The sequence below is a fragment of the Oryzias latipes genome, chromosome 1 (assembly GCF_002234675.1).
Source record: "Oryzias latipes chromosome 1, ASM223467v1".
NCBI classification, from domain to species: Eukaryota; Metazoa; Chordata; class Actinopteri; order Beloniformes; family Adrianichthyidae; genus Oryzias; species Oryzias latipes.
The window spans coordinates 16,918,483-16,935,717 of NC_019859.2; the positions used below are offsets into that span (position 1 = coordinate 16,918,483).

General features: G+C 41.1%; 2 protein-coding genes across 6 annotated transcripts; one reads left to right on the plus strand and one right to left on the minus strand.

Annotated features, from left to right (window-relative positions):
• The first annotated feature begins 458 nt into the window (after positions 1-458).
• Positions 459-11,584, plus strand: spag5 (sperm associated antigen 5). 4 transcript variants are annotated; one of them, XM_023960708.1, is made up of 21 exons: positions 3,870-3,900; positions 3,992-4,108; positions 4,201-4,292; positions 4,386-4,521; positions 4,608-4,727; positions 4,834-4,926; positions 5,788-5,922; positions 6,012-6,105; positions 6,206-6,353; positions 6,459-6,509; positions 6,628-6,802; positions 7,526-7,659; positions 8,009-8,177; positions 9,064-9,184; positions 9,535-9,763; positions 10,350-10,482; positions 10,589-10,669; positions 10,754-10,903; positions 11,054-11,128; positions 11,230-11,310; positions 11,423-11,584. In XM_023960708.1, the coding sequence occupies exons 4-21, from the start codon at positions 4,441-4,443 to the stop codon at positions 11,492-11,494; spliced, it is 2,142 nt and encodes a 713-aa protein (XP_023816476.1). In that variant the 5' UTR covers positions 3,870-3,900; positions 3,992-4,108; positions 4,201-4,292; positions 4,386-4,440; the 3' UTR covers positions 11,495-11,584. The 4 variants fall into 4 exon arrangements, 1 of the variants encoding a protein (XP_023816476.1); XR_002874262.1 differs by lacking the exons at positions 6,012-6,105; positions 6,206-6,353; positions 6,459-6,509; ... (9 more) ...; positions 11,230-11,310; positions 11,423-11,584 and adding exons at positions 459-568; positions 1,280-1,348; positions 1,450-1,569; positions 1,648-3,632 and having other exon boundaries at positions 3,708-3,900; positions 5,788-5,916; XR_002874274.1 differs by lacking the exons at positions 6,012-6,105; positions 6,206-6,353; positions 6,459-6,509; ... (9 more) ...; positions 11,230-11,310; positions 11,423-11,584 and adding exons at positions 459-568; positions 1,288-1,348; positions 1,450-1,569; positions 1,648-3,632 and having other exon boundaries at positions 3,708-3,900; positions 5,788-5,916.
• Positions 11,585-12,618: 1,034 nt separating this feature from the next.
• On the minus strand, positions 12,619-14,578 carry foxe1 (forkhead box E1). 2 transcript variants are annotated; one of them, XM_011476296.3, is made up of 2 exons: positions 14,366-14,578; positions 12,619-14,284 (listed from the first exon to the last, which is right to left on the minus strand). In XM_011476296.3, exon 2 carries the CDS (start codon positions 14,191-14,193, stop codon positions 13,108-13,110), a length of 1,086 nt encoding a protein of 361 aa, XP_011474598.1. In that variant the 5' UTR covers positions 14,194-14,284; positions 14,366-14,578; the 3' UTR covers positions 12,619-13,107.
• Between the last annotated feature and the right edge of the window lie 2,657 nt (positions 14,579-17,235).

Genomic DNA, 17,235 nt, shown 5'->3' on the forward strand with positions numbered 1-17,235 from the left:
AAACAATAAATTATAAGGTTTTACCTTCATACAATAAAAATACACATGACTCTTTGAACTAAATGTAATCAATTCTATTCTTAGAGGACATTTTGTCCTTTTTTAAAATGCTTACATTTCAATACCTTCTTGTTTTTGTTCAAAAGGTGTAGCTGACATAGAATTCCTTTAGAAATGACCACATCTTTGCCTAAATCATAATAAAAATGTTTTAATTGTAGAGTAATAATAATTTAAAAAAACCTGAAGATATTCTTTTTAAAATGCCAGATTCTACAAAAAGGGATCTTTATTTTATGCTTTCAAATTGAAGCACACGATCTATTAATCAATTTAAAAATCTAAATCATTTGTAGTAACTCATAATGTGCGGTAGATGGCAGCAGCAACGATACTGCACAGAGAACACGGCGTGGCTGAAGTAACGAAGAAGAAAACGAACCAATAGGAGCTCAGATGTTTGTGTTTTTGAACCAGACGCGGTTGAAGGCAGCTAAAACGACACTCGTTAACAACTGTCATTTGTGCCTTTTCTACATTGAAGTTCTTGATTGGTGATATTTCAAAGGTACATTTTTAATTTAACAACATATTAAGTATTTACTTAGTACCGTTTAGAGAGCCCATTAAAATGAAAATTTGTTTGTTGATTTGTTGTTGATTAATGTTTATTTTACCTAATAACGACAAACCGTTTTGCCTAATTCGAGTTGGAAAATTAATTGAAATGCAAAGTTACTCAAGTATACATTTTATATCCAGATGTTATTTGTATTCCGGAATTTAGTTCACCCTTGCAAAATTATAGTATCCGAAATGTTTGACTGAAGTCCACAACAGTATAAATTAGAAATTACTTGTAAGGCTGTGATATTAGCTAAAATCACATTAGCATCTATTTGAGATGCTTTAGCATTTTGATTAATTTTTTTATTTCTCTACCTCCACTTTAATAAAAACAAAAAGAAATGCAGATAAACTATGTACCTTTTATCTGAAGGGGTGATGTATTTAAAGTGTTCTTATTGCAGATCTGCTATGTTTATGAATGCCCCCCCCCCCTCCCACAACTGTTGACTAGTTTGCTTTACAATAAGTGAAGATTTTGATTACAAAGTCAACTACAATGTTTGCCTTAAAATCAAGAAAAATTGATTTATTTACATGTCAAGTTGTTGTTGAATTCTAAAAAGTGGAGAAACAAGGCGGGACCTGGAAACATTTTAAAATGACATAAAAAAACTGAACAGGCTTGATAAAAGTTTGTTTTTGAATGCAGTTTTAAAGGTTTGTCCTCATCTTCGGAGTCATGTCCTCCAGGAAGTCGAGTTCCAGTAGGGAAGACCTGGTAAGACTTTTCAGCTTCCTGATCAAGAAAGAAAGGAAAGTTTTTGACCAAAAAATAAAAAGCAGAGTAACAATAATTTCACCAACTTTTGTTCACACCAGCCTTCCAGTAAACATGGAGAGCGTACACCCCTTCGAAGTCTGGACAATGAAATCCTACATTTTTCAACTCCGTCATCTGAACTCAAGAAGCTGTCCTCTGAAGCTGCGAAAATGTCAATGGTAAGTTTATTTTTTTTCCATTTAAAAATATTCATTTTAATATATCTATCTCATACAAACCATCTTTGTCACCAACAGGCGAGCTTTTCGCCGTTCGGCCCAGAATTCCAGTTGAATTCCCCTGTGTTCACCAAAATGACACAGAGCAGTCCTCCCCATGTGGACTGGTCTACGTCCGACTGTGGACCTGAAGAGGTCACGTTCAAATCCTTTATGTGTGACGGTGGTGAGGTTGAGATTCCCGAGTCTACAGTTTGCCACCAGGCGAGTATTATTTTGCCTACAGATGTTGACACTTGCTGCAGTCGAACCGAAGATACGATCCCCTGTCCCAGCGTGATGGAGCAGTACTGCTGTGATCATGCAGAACACCCCTACTACAACCCCAACATCCACCAAGCCTGCGCTGTGGACATCGGCTCGCCAAGACTCGGGGAAACCTCCGCTCAAGCGTCTCTTGATGCCACCAGTGACGGACTACCTTACACAGGAAGTGAAGACCACCATATCACTTTGAAATCCTTTGACTGCCACGGAGGGGAGGTGGAAGTTTCCGATGCCACCAAGTTACAAGACGAGACCATTCCATTGCCCACAGAGCTGGATTCATTAGAAGACAATAGTACAGAAATCGCTAACTTCTCTGATTTTAGCCATTTATGCCAAGAAGAACATGCTGATCACCCATACTGTATAAATGACAAATGTCCTCTGATCGCCACCTTTTCTGAAACCATAACTGTTTTTGAACAGCCTGGAAGCAAAGCTACTGAGTTGCCTTCTAACAGGCTTACCTGTCATGAAGATGAGATTCAAATCTCAGTAGATGAGAAGAGTTTTCTCCATTTACCAGCAGTTTCCAGTAAAAAACCCTCTAACGATGATCTAGCTCCAAGCGTTTTGGCCGCAGAACATGATCTGCAAAGTGATCACCTAGACTGCTCTGTTCCAAATGATTCCTCACCTCACCATGAACAGCTCTTCCCCAACCAGGAAATACTCTGCAGTTCTGGAACCTTTGGAGATGAACATCTGGATCGGACGGTCCAAGGAGATCCAGTTAAAGCCGCCTTCTGTGCTGTCTTCACAGCAGGAGGCGGCACTGGAAAAGCAGTTGACGACTCGTCTGGTTTACCTGGACAGGCTCAAATGAAAGAGGAGGTTGTAGAAGGTGTGGGTGATGGAGATTCACCAGTTTTTAATGAATCCACGAACAAACCGAGTCAGAGGGCTTTACTCGGCGAAGCCACGGATTGTGAGGTAGAAGATGTGACACTAACGCATCCTTCAGTGCTCGCTGGGCCTGCAGAGGTTTCTGTGGATGACATAGCAGCACAGCAGGTTAATGCATCACACAGATCCTCTGAATTCAGTGAGATAAAAGAACGCGCACTTGGCTCATCATCTGTTAATGGTCCTCTTCTTTGCAACTCTGCGGAAAAACCTGTGGAGAACACTCCTGCGGTTTTGAAGGTCCTGTCAGAATGTCACTCTCTTGCTTCAGCTTGGAAGTTGGGAATCCTGAGTCCCATTGTCAAGAGAGCATCTATTTCTTTACTGAAGGCGAGTGAGCAGATCGCCAAAGACAAAAACTTGGCGGACGATTCTGTTCTTGAGGGTGACAAGAGCTTATTTGCCGCGTCTGGGTTATGTACGGAGCACTTGGAGAGCCCCATGCCCAGCCCTCTGTTCAACTCCACGGTGGTGTGTCACAAATTCTCGCCAAGGTCGGCCACAGTGCAAGAGGGCGATTCGGGTAAGCAGTCCTGTGTCGAGCCTCAGCCTGAAGTCAAGCAGCACGGTGAGGAGATTCCACTGATTCCTGAGGGGCAGCTTCAGCAGCAGCTTCGGCAGATGGCAGAATTCCTCATCCTGGCGTGTGGAAAGATTGGCCCCGCCGTCTCCACCTCTGCCCCGCCTCCTTTTGAGTCCCTGAGTGTTTGTGTGGGCACCAGTCCGGTCAAACTGGTGGACTGCAGTCTTAACACGTCTGGCCTGTTTGAGAGGAGAAGAGAGTTCTCTGTAGCGGATTCCTGCACCCTGACTGACCCCCTCCTGTGGAAGTGAGTCTTTTCTGTCTCTGAACTCTAAACCTCCCTGGGATTTTGGCTTCAAAGTAACTTCTGGTGATGTTCCAGTTTACCTCCAGGCAGCTTGGAGAGTTTGCCCAGACGGGAGCTGGAGCAGAGGCTGACGTCCAGCACCATCATGATCGAGGCTCTGGTCCAGCAGCTGGCCGCAGCCCGGGCTCATGGGGGGGTCTGCGCAGGCGCTGCTCCTTCAGACCTCCGAGAGAAGCTGGTGCAGACGGACCACACCGAACTCAACCAGGTAAGAAGACGAGCTCCTTGTAGATGATGCCGTGATTGAATTTTTACAATATTAGTCATCGGTGTGTCAATTCTGCTCTTTGATGATGTAGACATCGATGTACAGAGACTTGTATCTGGAAGCTTTGAGCAGGATTGAGAAGCTGGAGCTTGATGGGGAATCCCTGCAGAGTCTCCTGTGTTCTTTGGATGATGTGAGGGCGACCATGGTGAGGCTTAAATGCACTATAGGTTCAATAAATATATATACCTTAGTGATCATATTTAGCCTCAAAATAAACTTGTGCCTAAATTCTAACAGGCTAGTTTGGCTGGAGACACGGACGCCGCCCTCTCTAACGTGAAAGAGATCACAGTGGATATTAGAGCGGACCACCAGAGCCCCTGTCACACGTAACAAACTTGTCTTTTATTTTAATATTCCTCTTCTTAATCCATCCAGGTCTAAATAGTTTCCTCCTGTGTTTCTATTTTTTATTTTTTCAGTACGGGCAGATGAAGGCTCTTTTTTGACAAAGCCAAGGAGTCTCAGAGGAGAACGATGGAGAAGGCGAAGGAAGTTATCGCCCAAAGAAACGACATGAGGACTCGGATGGAAGACGCTTTCACAGCTAAGGAAGCTGTAAGCGCTGACTGTCTGGATTTGGAGTAACACTGCGTGCTCCTGCGCCCCCGTTCTGCATTAACATGAACTTCTGTTTGTTGTAGGCCTTCAGCGCGATGGAGCAGCTTAGGAGACATTGTTCTGCAGAGATCTCTGCTCTGGAGGAGAGCGTGGGGTCTCAGCAACAGCTTGTGGCTGCTCTAAGACACACCTATCCTGAGCAGGTACACACACACACACACCTACACCTACACGCGGTGCATCTAGTTTCTCTGAGCGTTAATTATCTTAATAATCTGAATGTTTGTCTTTCATGCTTTAAATCCACAGGTTGCATTAAACAAGACTTGTAGTGAAACTCTAAAGTCAGCCAACGAGCTTCTGTCCCAAACTATGGATGAGCACTCCAATCTGATGAATGAGGTTTGGTTATTTTTATTTTAAATTATAAACTAAATGCACAGGTGTTGTATTTCTAATGGCTAAATGTACACTGCTTATCAAAGTCTTAAGACAAGTTAAGAAAATGTAGGAACTTTCATTCCAGAGCTGAAACTTATCAGGGTTCTTGCTGGAGCTTCAAAATGCAAAATGACAATAATTAAAACTAACATTTTTAAAAGAAATGCACAGTTCATCAGCTGATCAGACGTTTAGCGCCGCAGCCTTTTAAAGACAAAAACAGAAACACTTTCATTCAAAGGTATTTCCTTAGTGTAGTAAATAATCGCCCCGTCAAGGTCTCTTGATGGCAAAGGCAAAAAAAAGTCATTGTTTTTTAACATGCAGGGTTGTTGCGCTGCACAAGCAAGGCCTCTCACAACGTGTCATCGCTGCTGAGGGTGGATGCAGAAAAATAGTAGTTTTGAATATTTTTTTGAAGGATCTGGAGGGTTACAGAACAATAAAGTGGCAGACCCCCAAAATATTTCACTGGCACTAAGCCGAGGATCCAGACAGATGTTCATCAAGAAACGGGATGGTCCTCGACCCAAATTAAGACCGTCACTGGTGCTGCTGACTGTAGCCAAGCAACAATCGAAGGGCTCCATCAAAGGTCACGTCAAGGGAACACCAAACCTGGAAGAAAGTTCTCTTCTATGATTAGAAAAAAATGTCCGTTTCTTCTTTTTACATTAAGCTCTACTTAAAACCTTGTTCAAATCTAGCCCTGCAAAATACAAATTCTTGCCATTGGTCTTAAGATTTTGATCAGGATTTTTTATATTTCGTCTTTTTGCCTGTATGTTGAATCATTACCTTGATGTTTTTTGGTTTTCCTAGCTTTGCACAGTCCAAAACCTTCTGCAGAGAACTACCCCCATGCTTCTGAGGCTGAAGGAGGCAGCAGCCGATGCCCTGACGGAGCGGGACGAGCTCGTTTCTGCAAGAGATGCAGCCAAAAAGGAAAAAGAGCAGGTCTAATGCTTTTGTTTTAGTTTGAATTTTTTTTAAAAAACATGTTTTTTCTTTGCCCTAAAATGTTTTTCTCTAAAACACTTTTACAGATGGCAGAGGAACTGGAGGAAGCGCGTGTGAATCTCCAGGCTGCTGGACAACAGATTGGGGATTTGAGCCTTCAGGAGACCATCCTCACATCAGGTAGAGTCTGAAATCAGGTTTTTTTTTTTTTTTAGCTTGATTATCCATTCCCCTTGTGATCTGCTGAATTATTAATGATTTACAAACGAAAATGTTTCAGAAATGGAGGTTTTAAGACAGAAGCTAACAGAGGAGGAGGAGGAAAAGACTCAACTTGACAGGAAGGTGACAGAGTTGTCTGCCACCATTTCCTCCACACTGGCCTCCTATGCTTTCTTGGAGCAGTCTCTGGCTGCTGAGACCGCTAAGTATGTTTGCATCTCGGTAAAGAACCGGCATATTTGAGAGTTTAAAGGAAATGTGCTTCGTTTTTGTTCATTGAAAACACACGATTTGTTCTTTTTTTGTTTTAGGTTGCAGCTGTCATGGAAAGACATCCAGCAAGCGAATGAGAGAGCCTATCAGTGAGTGGGAATCATGTTCGGTTCATTTATTTCCAGCTTTCTCCTTTCTCTTTAGTTTTAGATTTAGAGAAACGCCCCCCTTCAGTGCCGCTTGTCCTTTGTGTTTGCTTACCACCAGGTTGGAGGCATCTCTGGGCGATTCAGAGCGGCGCGTCCGCCAGCTGAGTCAGGCTCTGGCTCACAGCGAGGAGCAGCTCGGTCAGCTGCAGAGCCTCTCGCAGTCTCAGAGTTGTCAGATCCAGCAGCTGCAGGATGCTTGTGCACAACTCAGCAGCGTGAGGGAGATGAATGAGGTTAGCTCATCCGTGTTCTGACCTCTCTTGAATTAATTCATCTATTTTTTTGCATTACTCTAAATTGCCTGACCCTATTTCATAAATGGCTTTTGCTCATATTAGTTCCAGGAATTCTCTGCTTCTCATTGCAGATTAACAATGAAAACAGATTCTTTCTGTTTAACGATTTCCATCTGCTTGTGTTTTTTTTTTTTCCTGCAGATCTGAACAAAATCTAAGTGCCCCTTCGATCATCTTTCGAATCATTTTAAACGCGTTTCCAGTGTTCTTTTAATTAGGATGATGCCATTTTTAGCCAAAAATAAAAAACAAAACCTGTGTTTTTTTTAGGACATAGTTCCTGCAGAATGGCAGGAGTTCATTAGAAATTCCCCTCTGTTGTTGGCTGGACTGTAAGTGCAGAGCAACCCCTCTTCCTCTTCCTCTCCCCTCCTCTTTGCTGAGAGGGAGCTTGTAGCCCGCCCAGCGTGTTTTCTGTCACAAATACGCTCCTTTGCAAACGGAATTTTTGCGTCTGCTCCTGATTGACAGTTTGAATGAAAAAAGTACCCAGAAATGCAGTTTTAATCTTTCTTTTTTTTATATTTATGTCCTCCAAGAACATGTTAAAAACACAATTTTCATTGGAGTTGGTCTTTAATCCAGTCTGAATGTGTTTTTCCTGATTGAATGGTGTTTTTTTGTGTTGAAAATGGGTCTGTCCTCCATCCTACATGTCAGTTTCTGCAAATGGAGAACGAGCTGGCGCGGGAGCAGGTGGTTGAGAGCGAGCGTCTGCTCAGGACCAACATGCAAAGTCTGCGGGAAAGAAACATCCAGTGTGAGGACCTGAAGGGGGAAGTTGGAAAACTTCAGTAAGTTCAAGCTAACATTCCCTTAACTTATGTTGACTTCATTTATACATTGCTAATTGTCATCATTAGGCATCCTTATTCCACTAGCTAGCACTTAAAATAACATTTGACAGTTTTTACGACAGATTTGAGTCTTAATGGAAATTTGCAAGCGAGTCTCTGAAATGTTGTTATCTTTTTGATAATTTACCAACTGCATTTCTTTATGTTTTTTATGTCCATAGATATATTGGTTTTAGCAGAAACATTACAAAGAATCAGAATCCAGGAGTTATTTTGCGTGCACTTCTAACATTCTTTGGTCTGAAATTGCTTTTTCGGTCAATGATGGCGCGTTTGTTTGTTGCAGGACTGAAAACCAACAATTGCGTGAGCAAATGGTGGTCACAGAATCTGCAGCCAATTCAAACCGGCAGGAACTGGAAGAGAAAATGGCTCAGGCCGTCACCCAGATCACGTTGCTGCACCACACGCTGAGAGGTGTGACCGATGAGCTGCATGCTGCTCTCAATGACCAGGTAAGGTTACATAAATGAGTTTAGACGGTAAATGTGCAGGCCGCACAATAAACCGCAAATTTATTATTATCGCGACATCAAGTTGTGAAATATCCTTATCGCAAAAGTCGGGGAAAATCGCAATAAATTGGTAAACCTTAAATGTGCTAAAATAATCTTATGGCAGCTTTAATTATTTAACAAATCGAATAAATCCATTTATGCATTTGACCAATCAGATGAAGCCCTTGATGTTGTTGACCAATCGGATGGAGCTTTTATGTTAGATGTTGGCTTCCTATGTAGACGAGGGTCATTTGGAGAATAATTTAATATATTTTGACTCTTATTGAAATTAAACTGTTGCAGTGAAATGGAAATGTTTTAATTGTTTTGCTATTTGTTCAAGTATCGCAAGTTATATCGTCATCGCAATATTGATCACTAATATCGCATATCGCAAGTTTTCCTCATATCATGCAGCCCTATTAGACAGGGATTTCTCCTGGACCTCATTTAGGAGGCTGTTTGAACATCGTATGAAAAATGCCACCTGGATGTGGAGGGAGGACGTACCACAGCGAACCCAGAACAGGCTTGAGAGATTAAATTCTCCTGGATGCGTGATGGGGAGGGAGGTTTGACTTTACCTGCTGTCTCTGTGAACACCTGATAAACGACAAAGAGTAAAGAAATGCGTGGATTTGAAAAAAAAAAAAAATCCAACTATCCTGATTTTATTTAGGTTTAATTTGGAAGAACTGACTATCAATGCGAGCATGTTGACGGGTATGTAAGTCCGTTTATCAAGACCACTCAAGTACTAAGTGCAGAGCGTCATTCTTAAATGACACTACGAATGCAGTGACCTGTGAGAACAAGTTCTTCATGGCTGTATCCTCAACAGAACCAGAACCCATGGACCATGGAGCCCGGCCCCTCCTCCAGCTCTTTAGTTGACTGCATCATGGGAGCTCGAACAGCTGAGAGACAGACTGACACTAAAACGGAGGAACCTGCTGGATCAGGTGCTTGATTGTTCCTGTGTGTGTGACATTCATGCGGCCAACAGCTGTCAGCCTCATTAATGCAGTGATGCCCAGTTCCGTCTATACTGAGAGTCTTTATTGCTCTCCAACTTTGTCAAGTCTGACACTCAACCTGCTGTTTAAGGAAACTGGGGATGATCTGTAGAAGTTAGGATTTGACATAAACGAAAACTTTTTAAAATGATCTGCTGATTTAGTTTACTTTTTTTTGGTTATGATCACAGCTTTTATTAAACTAAATTATGAGTTATTAGTAAAAGAGCCATCTTTAAAAGAAAAAAAAATGTAGGAGACGGATGTATAAAAAAAATGAATTGCTTTTTCCTCAGACAAACCTGAATCCAACGGTGAAGCTTTGTTCAGTGAGACCAGCGCCTTCACCCGTGTTGCAGCACCTAAGCAGAGCATAAAGGCAGAGGAGCTGGAGGAGGAAGAGGAGCAGAGCAGTGTGGCTGACCTGCTGTCGGGCCTGGGCTGCACCGTCGCAGAGCTCACCGCTGCGCTCAAGGCAGTGCGGCAACGAAAAGATGCTCAGCTGGAGGAGCTGCAGAGGATAATGTACGTAACCGAACACAGATGGAGACAGATGGAGACGTGGTATCTGTCACATTATCCATTCATTAACATTACTGAAGAACCAAATCGCTTTGGTTTCAATTTACAAACTCTCTATTATTTGATTTTCTATTCAACCTAATTTTGAAAAATATGAATTTGTCAGATTTATGTACTAAAATCCTTTTTTTTTTTGGTTATCAAAACCAATACAACGGAGAAGATCTTTCAATAATAGAACAAATCATTTTTTAGATTATTTCTAACAAAAAATTGAGATTTTCTCGGCCTGCCAAGGATAAAATAGCTACATTTTAAATTTAACAAAAGATGAAGGTTAAATGTTTAACACATTTTTTATAAGCCAGCTCTCATTACCATCATTTTAAAAATGGTCCTTTTTTTTTTTTGTTTTACTAAAAATGTACAAACCTAGGTTCACACCATCTCATTTGTTTACCTGTTCATCTGAAAAAGAGCCCCAAACATTGAAATTGTTTTTATCAGTAATATTTAGGGAAAATAAAAGTAATAAAAAAAACTTGAATTTTGGCCCTAAAAATCATCATCATAAAATGTGTAATTCCAGCTGCAGCCTGCAGGTGGAGCAACAGACCATAACCAACAGGCACGAAGCTGAAGTCCTAGAGCTCAAAGTTCAGCTCGGCCGTCTGAATAACTTGGTTGAAAAAGGAAACCAGGCTCTGCAGCAGAAAGCTCAGGTGAAATTCTAACTTTACCTTTTATTTAAAAAAAAAAAATTTGTGCAAAAGGTGAATGGAAATGATGAGACGAGTTTAAAAAAAATGTGCACTTTTAATTTTATAGGATGAGAAAACTTTAAATAAGCTGATGGCAGATGTTCAAGAGACCCAGGAAATTCTCAGCAAACATAAGAACGACAATAACGTAAGGAAGTAAAACGTTTAAAACTCGTTCTTATCTGCTGTCTTGATTTTTCTAATGTTTGTTTTGGATTTGAAATTCTCCCAGGAGCTGCGAAGGGACGTCGCCGAGCTTCGGCGCTCTCTCCAGGAGTCGAGAGTTGAGGGTCAGTTCCTGCGAGAGGAGCTGAAGAGGGCAGGAGGCCAGTCATCTTACCCGGCACATTACATGGAAGAGAAGATCCAATTATTGAAAGAGGTCCGGAACTACTTTTGTTTTTTCCTTTTTTTTTAAAGGACGCAGAACCAGTTTTGTGCTTTTCCATAGCAGTTTTCGAGCTTCTTGATCAATAAATCAATATACAACTCATTAAATTGAGTTATCTTTCACATGTCATGTGATGTTCAGGTGGAAAGAATGAAGGTGAGACTTCAGGAAGCCGATCAGGCTAGAGCGAAACTCCTCGAAAGAGCAAAGAGACATGTAAGTTCCACTTTTTGGATTATTTTCTCCCTGTATTATTTTTATGACAGAATCTAAAAAAGCACCTTAATTAATCTGGGATGTTTTTATTCTCTTCACAGCAAATCATCCATCAAACTAACCAGCAAAAAATTGAGAATGAGCTCCAGATATTGAACAGCATGATTAATAAAGTCAGAGAGGTGAGAGATCCTGTTGTCTTCTTTTTAACCCCTTGTGTACCGTTTGTCAGTTGAATAACTCAGATGTATCTGTCATCTTGTTTTTATTTATTTATTTATTTCATTCCTGCAGACGCTCCTGTCTTTGCCAGACGTTGTGCAGAAATGCGACCAGCTCCAACAGCTGGTTGAATACATCGGATGATTTGTTTATGACTTTTATCTAGTTGGTTTATTTATATTGTACTTTTCATGTTTTATGCAGATTGAATAAAATGATTTTGTTTTCCTTAAATGTCCTTTTTTTTTTTGTATTCTACTTTGTAGGATGTTGCTACATTTATTGGTCTGGCCCAATTGGGTCGCTCCAAATCTTTATGAACCTCTTCACATTCCTGATGCGACGGGTTTTTATGGTGCTGTTTTCTTGAATGGTGGTCAGAATCCCCGGATGCATTAAAGTGCCTGTTCAAACATTTATCAACATTTGAATTCTCAGTTTTGGTTTTCAAAATTATAAAGCAAAAAGGATCCCATACTATTGTTTTCTGTTCAAAATGGAACCAATACAACACTTGAAAATGGGCCAGTTTTGGCTAAAAAAAACACAATTTTAATGTTTTAGAAAAAAATAATATTTGTAAAGTTAAATACAAGATTATAAATCTTGAACAAATTATAACAATGAAGATGATAAACCTTTAAAAAAAAGCTCCTGCTTTCTTAATGTCAAACATCACATTTGCAGACAGATGGTCGCTTTAAACTTTTAATTTAAAGTTTTGAACAAGGATTTTAACAGTTCTTCATATTCAACTGTAATAATTTAACAATTTGTTAAACTGTTGTCTACCCTCTAAGCTTAAATGTTTTCATTATTTAGTTTTTTTTTCTGATAAATATGATTTATTTTGTAGATCTAATTAAAAGTAGTGTTGCCCAAAAAAAATCATCAAACTAAAAATATTTGTAAAGTTAAATACAAGATTATAAATCTTGAACAAATTATAACAATGAAGATGATAAACCTTTAAAAACGCTTTCTTAATGTCAAAAATCACATTTGCAGACAGATGGTCGCTTTACTTCTAGGGGGATGAAATGTCATTTTCCTTTATCAGTGGATCGGAGTGCATCGATGCTTTGACGGGATAAATGAGGCCGGTCACAGTCACTGCAAACACCAGGGCTCCAGACTGCACTTCAAAGCAGTCGGGCTGAAACGCTGCTTAAAAGTAAGAGAAAACCCCCTCCACTCCTAGTAGGCTTTTATTTTGAAATCAAAAGATTGTCTGATGTGAAACAACTGAAAATGCAATGACACTGTGATGTCTGTAATTTTTTTTTATTCCTGAACATTTTATTTACAGAGTGGCCTTTTTAATGCTGTTCTTTTTCATGGCAAACATAAAACCAGTGATCTCCACACAAGCTGCTTACGGTTAAGTTTGGACCACAATAATTTATATAAACATCACACAGTGTGCCATATCAGCTCTGAAGTACCGTCAATATTTAACTTGCACATTCAAGTCACAACAAAAACAGTAAAACCTGCAACCACACATCTACTTTACATGTAAATGGCATCCCCGCGCTTTGACATTTCAAACCAGACATTTTCAATGTTTTCAGCTGTAATTTGCCATCAGTCCTGACGGTGAGCTCTAGCGTTCATGCAGGGAAGTCACAGTTGGTTTATCATCATCATTGTGGCTTTTATGAAATCCGTGGTGTTTGGATGCAGGTACGCCTGGCTCAATTCACATCCTCTGAAGTCCACCATGGTCTAAAGCTCACACTGGCATTCTTAGTAGCTTAAATTGCAGAAACAAACCGGTCAATGTTCCCTGTGTAAGTGGGGTGTCTTAGGTATCCCCCAGTATTGGTGATCGGCCCTGGACTGTTGTAGTGAGAGAAGGAGCCTAGCTGCACTGGGGAGACCCTGCCATAGTGGTCCATCGTCTCTGCGGGGCCGTGAGCTGAGGCGTGGATCCGGCCAGCTGGTGGGTAGCTCTGTGTCGAGCCCTGTCCGTAGGAGCTCTGGTGGTGATGCGAATGGCTGCTCGGTGCAGAGTAGTTGAATCCTGGGTGTGCCGTGGAGCGGGGAGCCACCGTCCCCCCACATGACTGACCTTGATAGCTGGGAGCTCCTAAGCCACAGGGCGTTGACCCGTTCATGAGTCCCTCTGGACTGAAGGTCCGACTGGGCTGCTGCATGCCGTCTACCCCTTGGTTGGCCAGCATGCTGGCTGCAGAAGGGTGTCCTATGATGTTGTTGATGCTGAACATGCGGGTCTGACTGTGAGCAAACCCAGGCGGGGATGGAGAGGGGTAATAGGCAGAGGGCAGCTGCTGCCCGTAGGTGGGGCTGACAGTCATGTTTGGGTAGACCGGGTTGGAGTATGCAGCTGACCTGGGGATCTGGACGGGAGAGAAAACCGGCGTGTCGTGGACGTATGAGGCATAGGTGCTGAGGTCGCAGCGCTTAAACCTCTTCCTGCGCCGCAGAAAGCTGCCGCTCTCAAACATGTCCTCTGCATTTGGGTCCAGGGCCCAGTAGTTGCCCTTTCCAGGCCGTCCTGGCTCACGGGGGATCTTGATGAAGCAATCGTTGAGCGTCAGGTTGTGGCGGATGGAGTTTTGCCACTTCTTCGAATTGTCTCTGTAGAAGGGGAATCGCTCTGTGATGAATTTATAGATGCCTCCTAGTGTCAGCTTGCGATCGGGGGAATTGGCTATAGCCATGGAAATGAGAGCGATGTAGCTGTAGGGGGGTTTTCCTCGTTGGAGGGGTCTCTTCCTCCTTCGGCCTCTCGGTTGCTCCTCTGTCTGCGGTGGAGGGTCAGAGGTCGGCAAAACAGCATCTGATTGAGAGTCCTTTTCAACCTTGACAACTGGCATCTTGGACAGATGAACAAAAGTGTCCTCAGAAGAGAGAAACTTAAATTTATGGCACCAATAGTTCCTTCAGCGCTCCTTTATCTAAAGTGAACTAAACAAGGTCCCAAACAACAAAAATAAATAAAAGACATCTGCCCATCAATCTCTTGCTAAAGAGTTTTTGACAACTCACAGTCTTTGAGTCCAGAAAATCTTCTTGAAAATGCAGGAGAAGCAATTCAGCTTTTCAGACTAAAGTTTCATGAAGTAGTGATCCCTCTCCGGCTGTGTTCCATTGTTTGCTGTCAGCTTAGGTTGAAGAGTTGAGCTGTGAACGCACCATTTGCAGTGCTGAAGGTGTGAGAGCCAGTGAGTCACCCAGTTACCTGAAGAGAGTATTACCTGCCCAGACAGCCGGAGAGCTCCGCCTCCGCTCCCCGCATACCTCACCTATCATAAAGCTTGTTAAAGTTATCTTTAAGGAAGTTTTATTAAATTAAGAAAATATAATAGCTTTTTTTTTGTATTGTAAAACATTTAGCCCTTGAAAATATCTTTAGTCTGTAGTTGATTTAAAATAAAAATATTTGTGATTACAGCTCTCCAAACATTTATTTTAGCTGTTAAGAGCTGGAACTGTTTCCTCTTTTTATTCAAATTTTTTCTTAAAGCTGACCTCAGTTTATTTTAAAAAGTCTGAAATGGTCTATGTTGTTTTGACGTTTAACACTAAAACACCTCTTTAGTGGTAACTTAACCTACGGGTTGTTTTTCTATCTTGCTTCCTTGTTTGTTTTGTGCCAGTGGTTGGACAAGCCAGCTGTGTTAAGAGATGTAAATGTTGTCCAGACAAAGACTCTCCTGTGATTTCAGCATGCAAAATACAGACCAGGACGCAATCTGAACCTGAAACTGGAGGGGAGAGAAGGATGATCCAATATTGACCAGTGAGTTGGAAATGGCTCCATTTGAGAAAAGCTGCAGCAAGACAATTTCAGTGTCACAGATCATCCTTTTTTATCTAAAATCTGCCAGATCCATCCCTAAACCACCGCAGGTCTCTCCCAGACTCTGCGGTTTGAGGTGGTGCCGATCCCGTGTGCTTTTCTGGTGGTTTTGAAGTTGCAGGACGGGGTTCACCCACCCAAAGCTTTTAACCAAACAGAGTAAAAGCCAGCAGCACACTCCCACTACTCAACAGCAGAATGGGTTCAGGCTGCAGGCATGTGTCAGAGCCGCTGCAGAGAAAGACCCAGAGAGCTGGTTTGCTTAGACAAACAGCCCGATGAAAAGTTAATTCCTCTAGGAAGGTCTGTGGAGCTTGTGGAGCAGCAGCACCCTGTTTTGGGATCGATGGGTGTGGTATGTGATAAGACGAGGGTAACGATGAAATCCAAACCTGTTTGGTTTTGTTGGAAGAATTTTTTATCACTTTGAGTAATTGGAAAAGGGAAAAAAGTGTATTTTAGGGAGGGCATAAAAATTGAAAGATCAAAAACTGAATTTTTTTCCATTTTATGTTTCAGTGAAACTTCTTTTTACAAAACTTTTTTGCACAGATAAACTTCACTGCGATTGAGCAAAAAAGTCCTTTTGTTGGTGCTCTGAGGAAAAATTCCTAATTAAATGTATTCCCACAACAAATAGCTAAAACTGGATCTAGAGCAGAATTCTGCAACCATATACTAAAAGAGGCATTCGGGGCTGTTTCATACTGATCAAAACCTAGTAGGAGCCACAAAATCTTTAAAAAATTGAATACAGCTTTTGCATTCATTTGTATTGTCGTTACTTTTGAAATATGCATGAATTATATTTCTATTTTTGCATGAATAAAAACAGAAATATGCAGAGAAAAATAATTTTCTGTAAATATATATACATTTTGTAACTTTTGACAGAGGCTCGTGTGGCTTTCTTTCAAAAATAAAAGACATCCTGTGCCACACAGGATCATCCCACTGAAGCTAATGTTCTCCAATGAAAGGTTTTAAACAACAAAGTAAAAATTGGCATTTTCTCTGTCAACTTTTTCCCTATTTACTACTGTTGTTAACCTAAACATGACTATTGGTTTATGAACCAATAGAACTAGTTTAAAGACTGAAAAGAAATTCTTAACAACTGTCTTCTGTGTAGTTAATAACCATTGTTGTGACACAAAACAGAGTCATAAAAAGAGTGATAAGAGAAGATCAAATCTGTTGCTAAAGTAATCTCTGCACAATGGTAAAGGAATGGGAGAGCACAGCACAGTGTAATGTCAGCAGAACTAATCTAAATTAAATCGATGTTGACAAAGTCATTTTTAAAATCCCTGGCTACTATCTTATTTTTCTTTAACCAGCGAGCCACTATGGAGGGCTAACAGCCACTGGTGGGTCTGGAGCCTCATGTTGCAGACCCCCATGTTTACGTAGAATTATATACAATAAAGATGGTTCCGCATGCCGTTGACACTTTTTTCACACATTTTTATGTGTACGGTAATTGTGTTTCATGATTTATCAAATGAGCAATAATAATTGTGCTCTTGTAAACCTGATGCTGTGTTGACCCTTTTTTGGGAGCAGCAATCATATTATTGTTAAAAAAATCTGTTTTCAGTTAGTATTTACAGGTAAATGAATAAGGAAGTAGACAAAGATCGGGTTATTTGAAATTTATTAAATAAAAAATCTGATCCTATAACACTTGAATACTATGAACTCTTCAGAAACTAAAATGGTTTTATGACATTTGTATTTGATTTGTAATATCGTGTTTAGTCGTCCCTATCGTCACAAGACCATGACTGCTATTTATCCACCCAAGCCTCTGACAGGTTTGATTGACATGTAATGCAGTTTGCAGCAGACCTCACCATTTGCTTCTTATGCTCGATGGTGATGAACAATCAGCGGTGAGTAACTTCTCTGGTACTTGTTGATACTGGAGCTCAGGCTTACATTTGTCATTGTTCGCTTCTGCATTTTGATTTAGCTCTTATTCAGTATTTGCAGTCTAATGTTTGCCCGGAGGCTTTTTATCATTGCATTTGTGGTGGACGGATTAAAGAGGGCT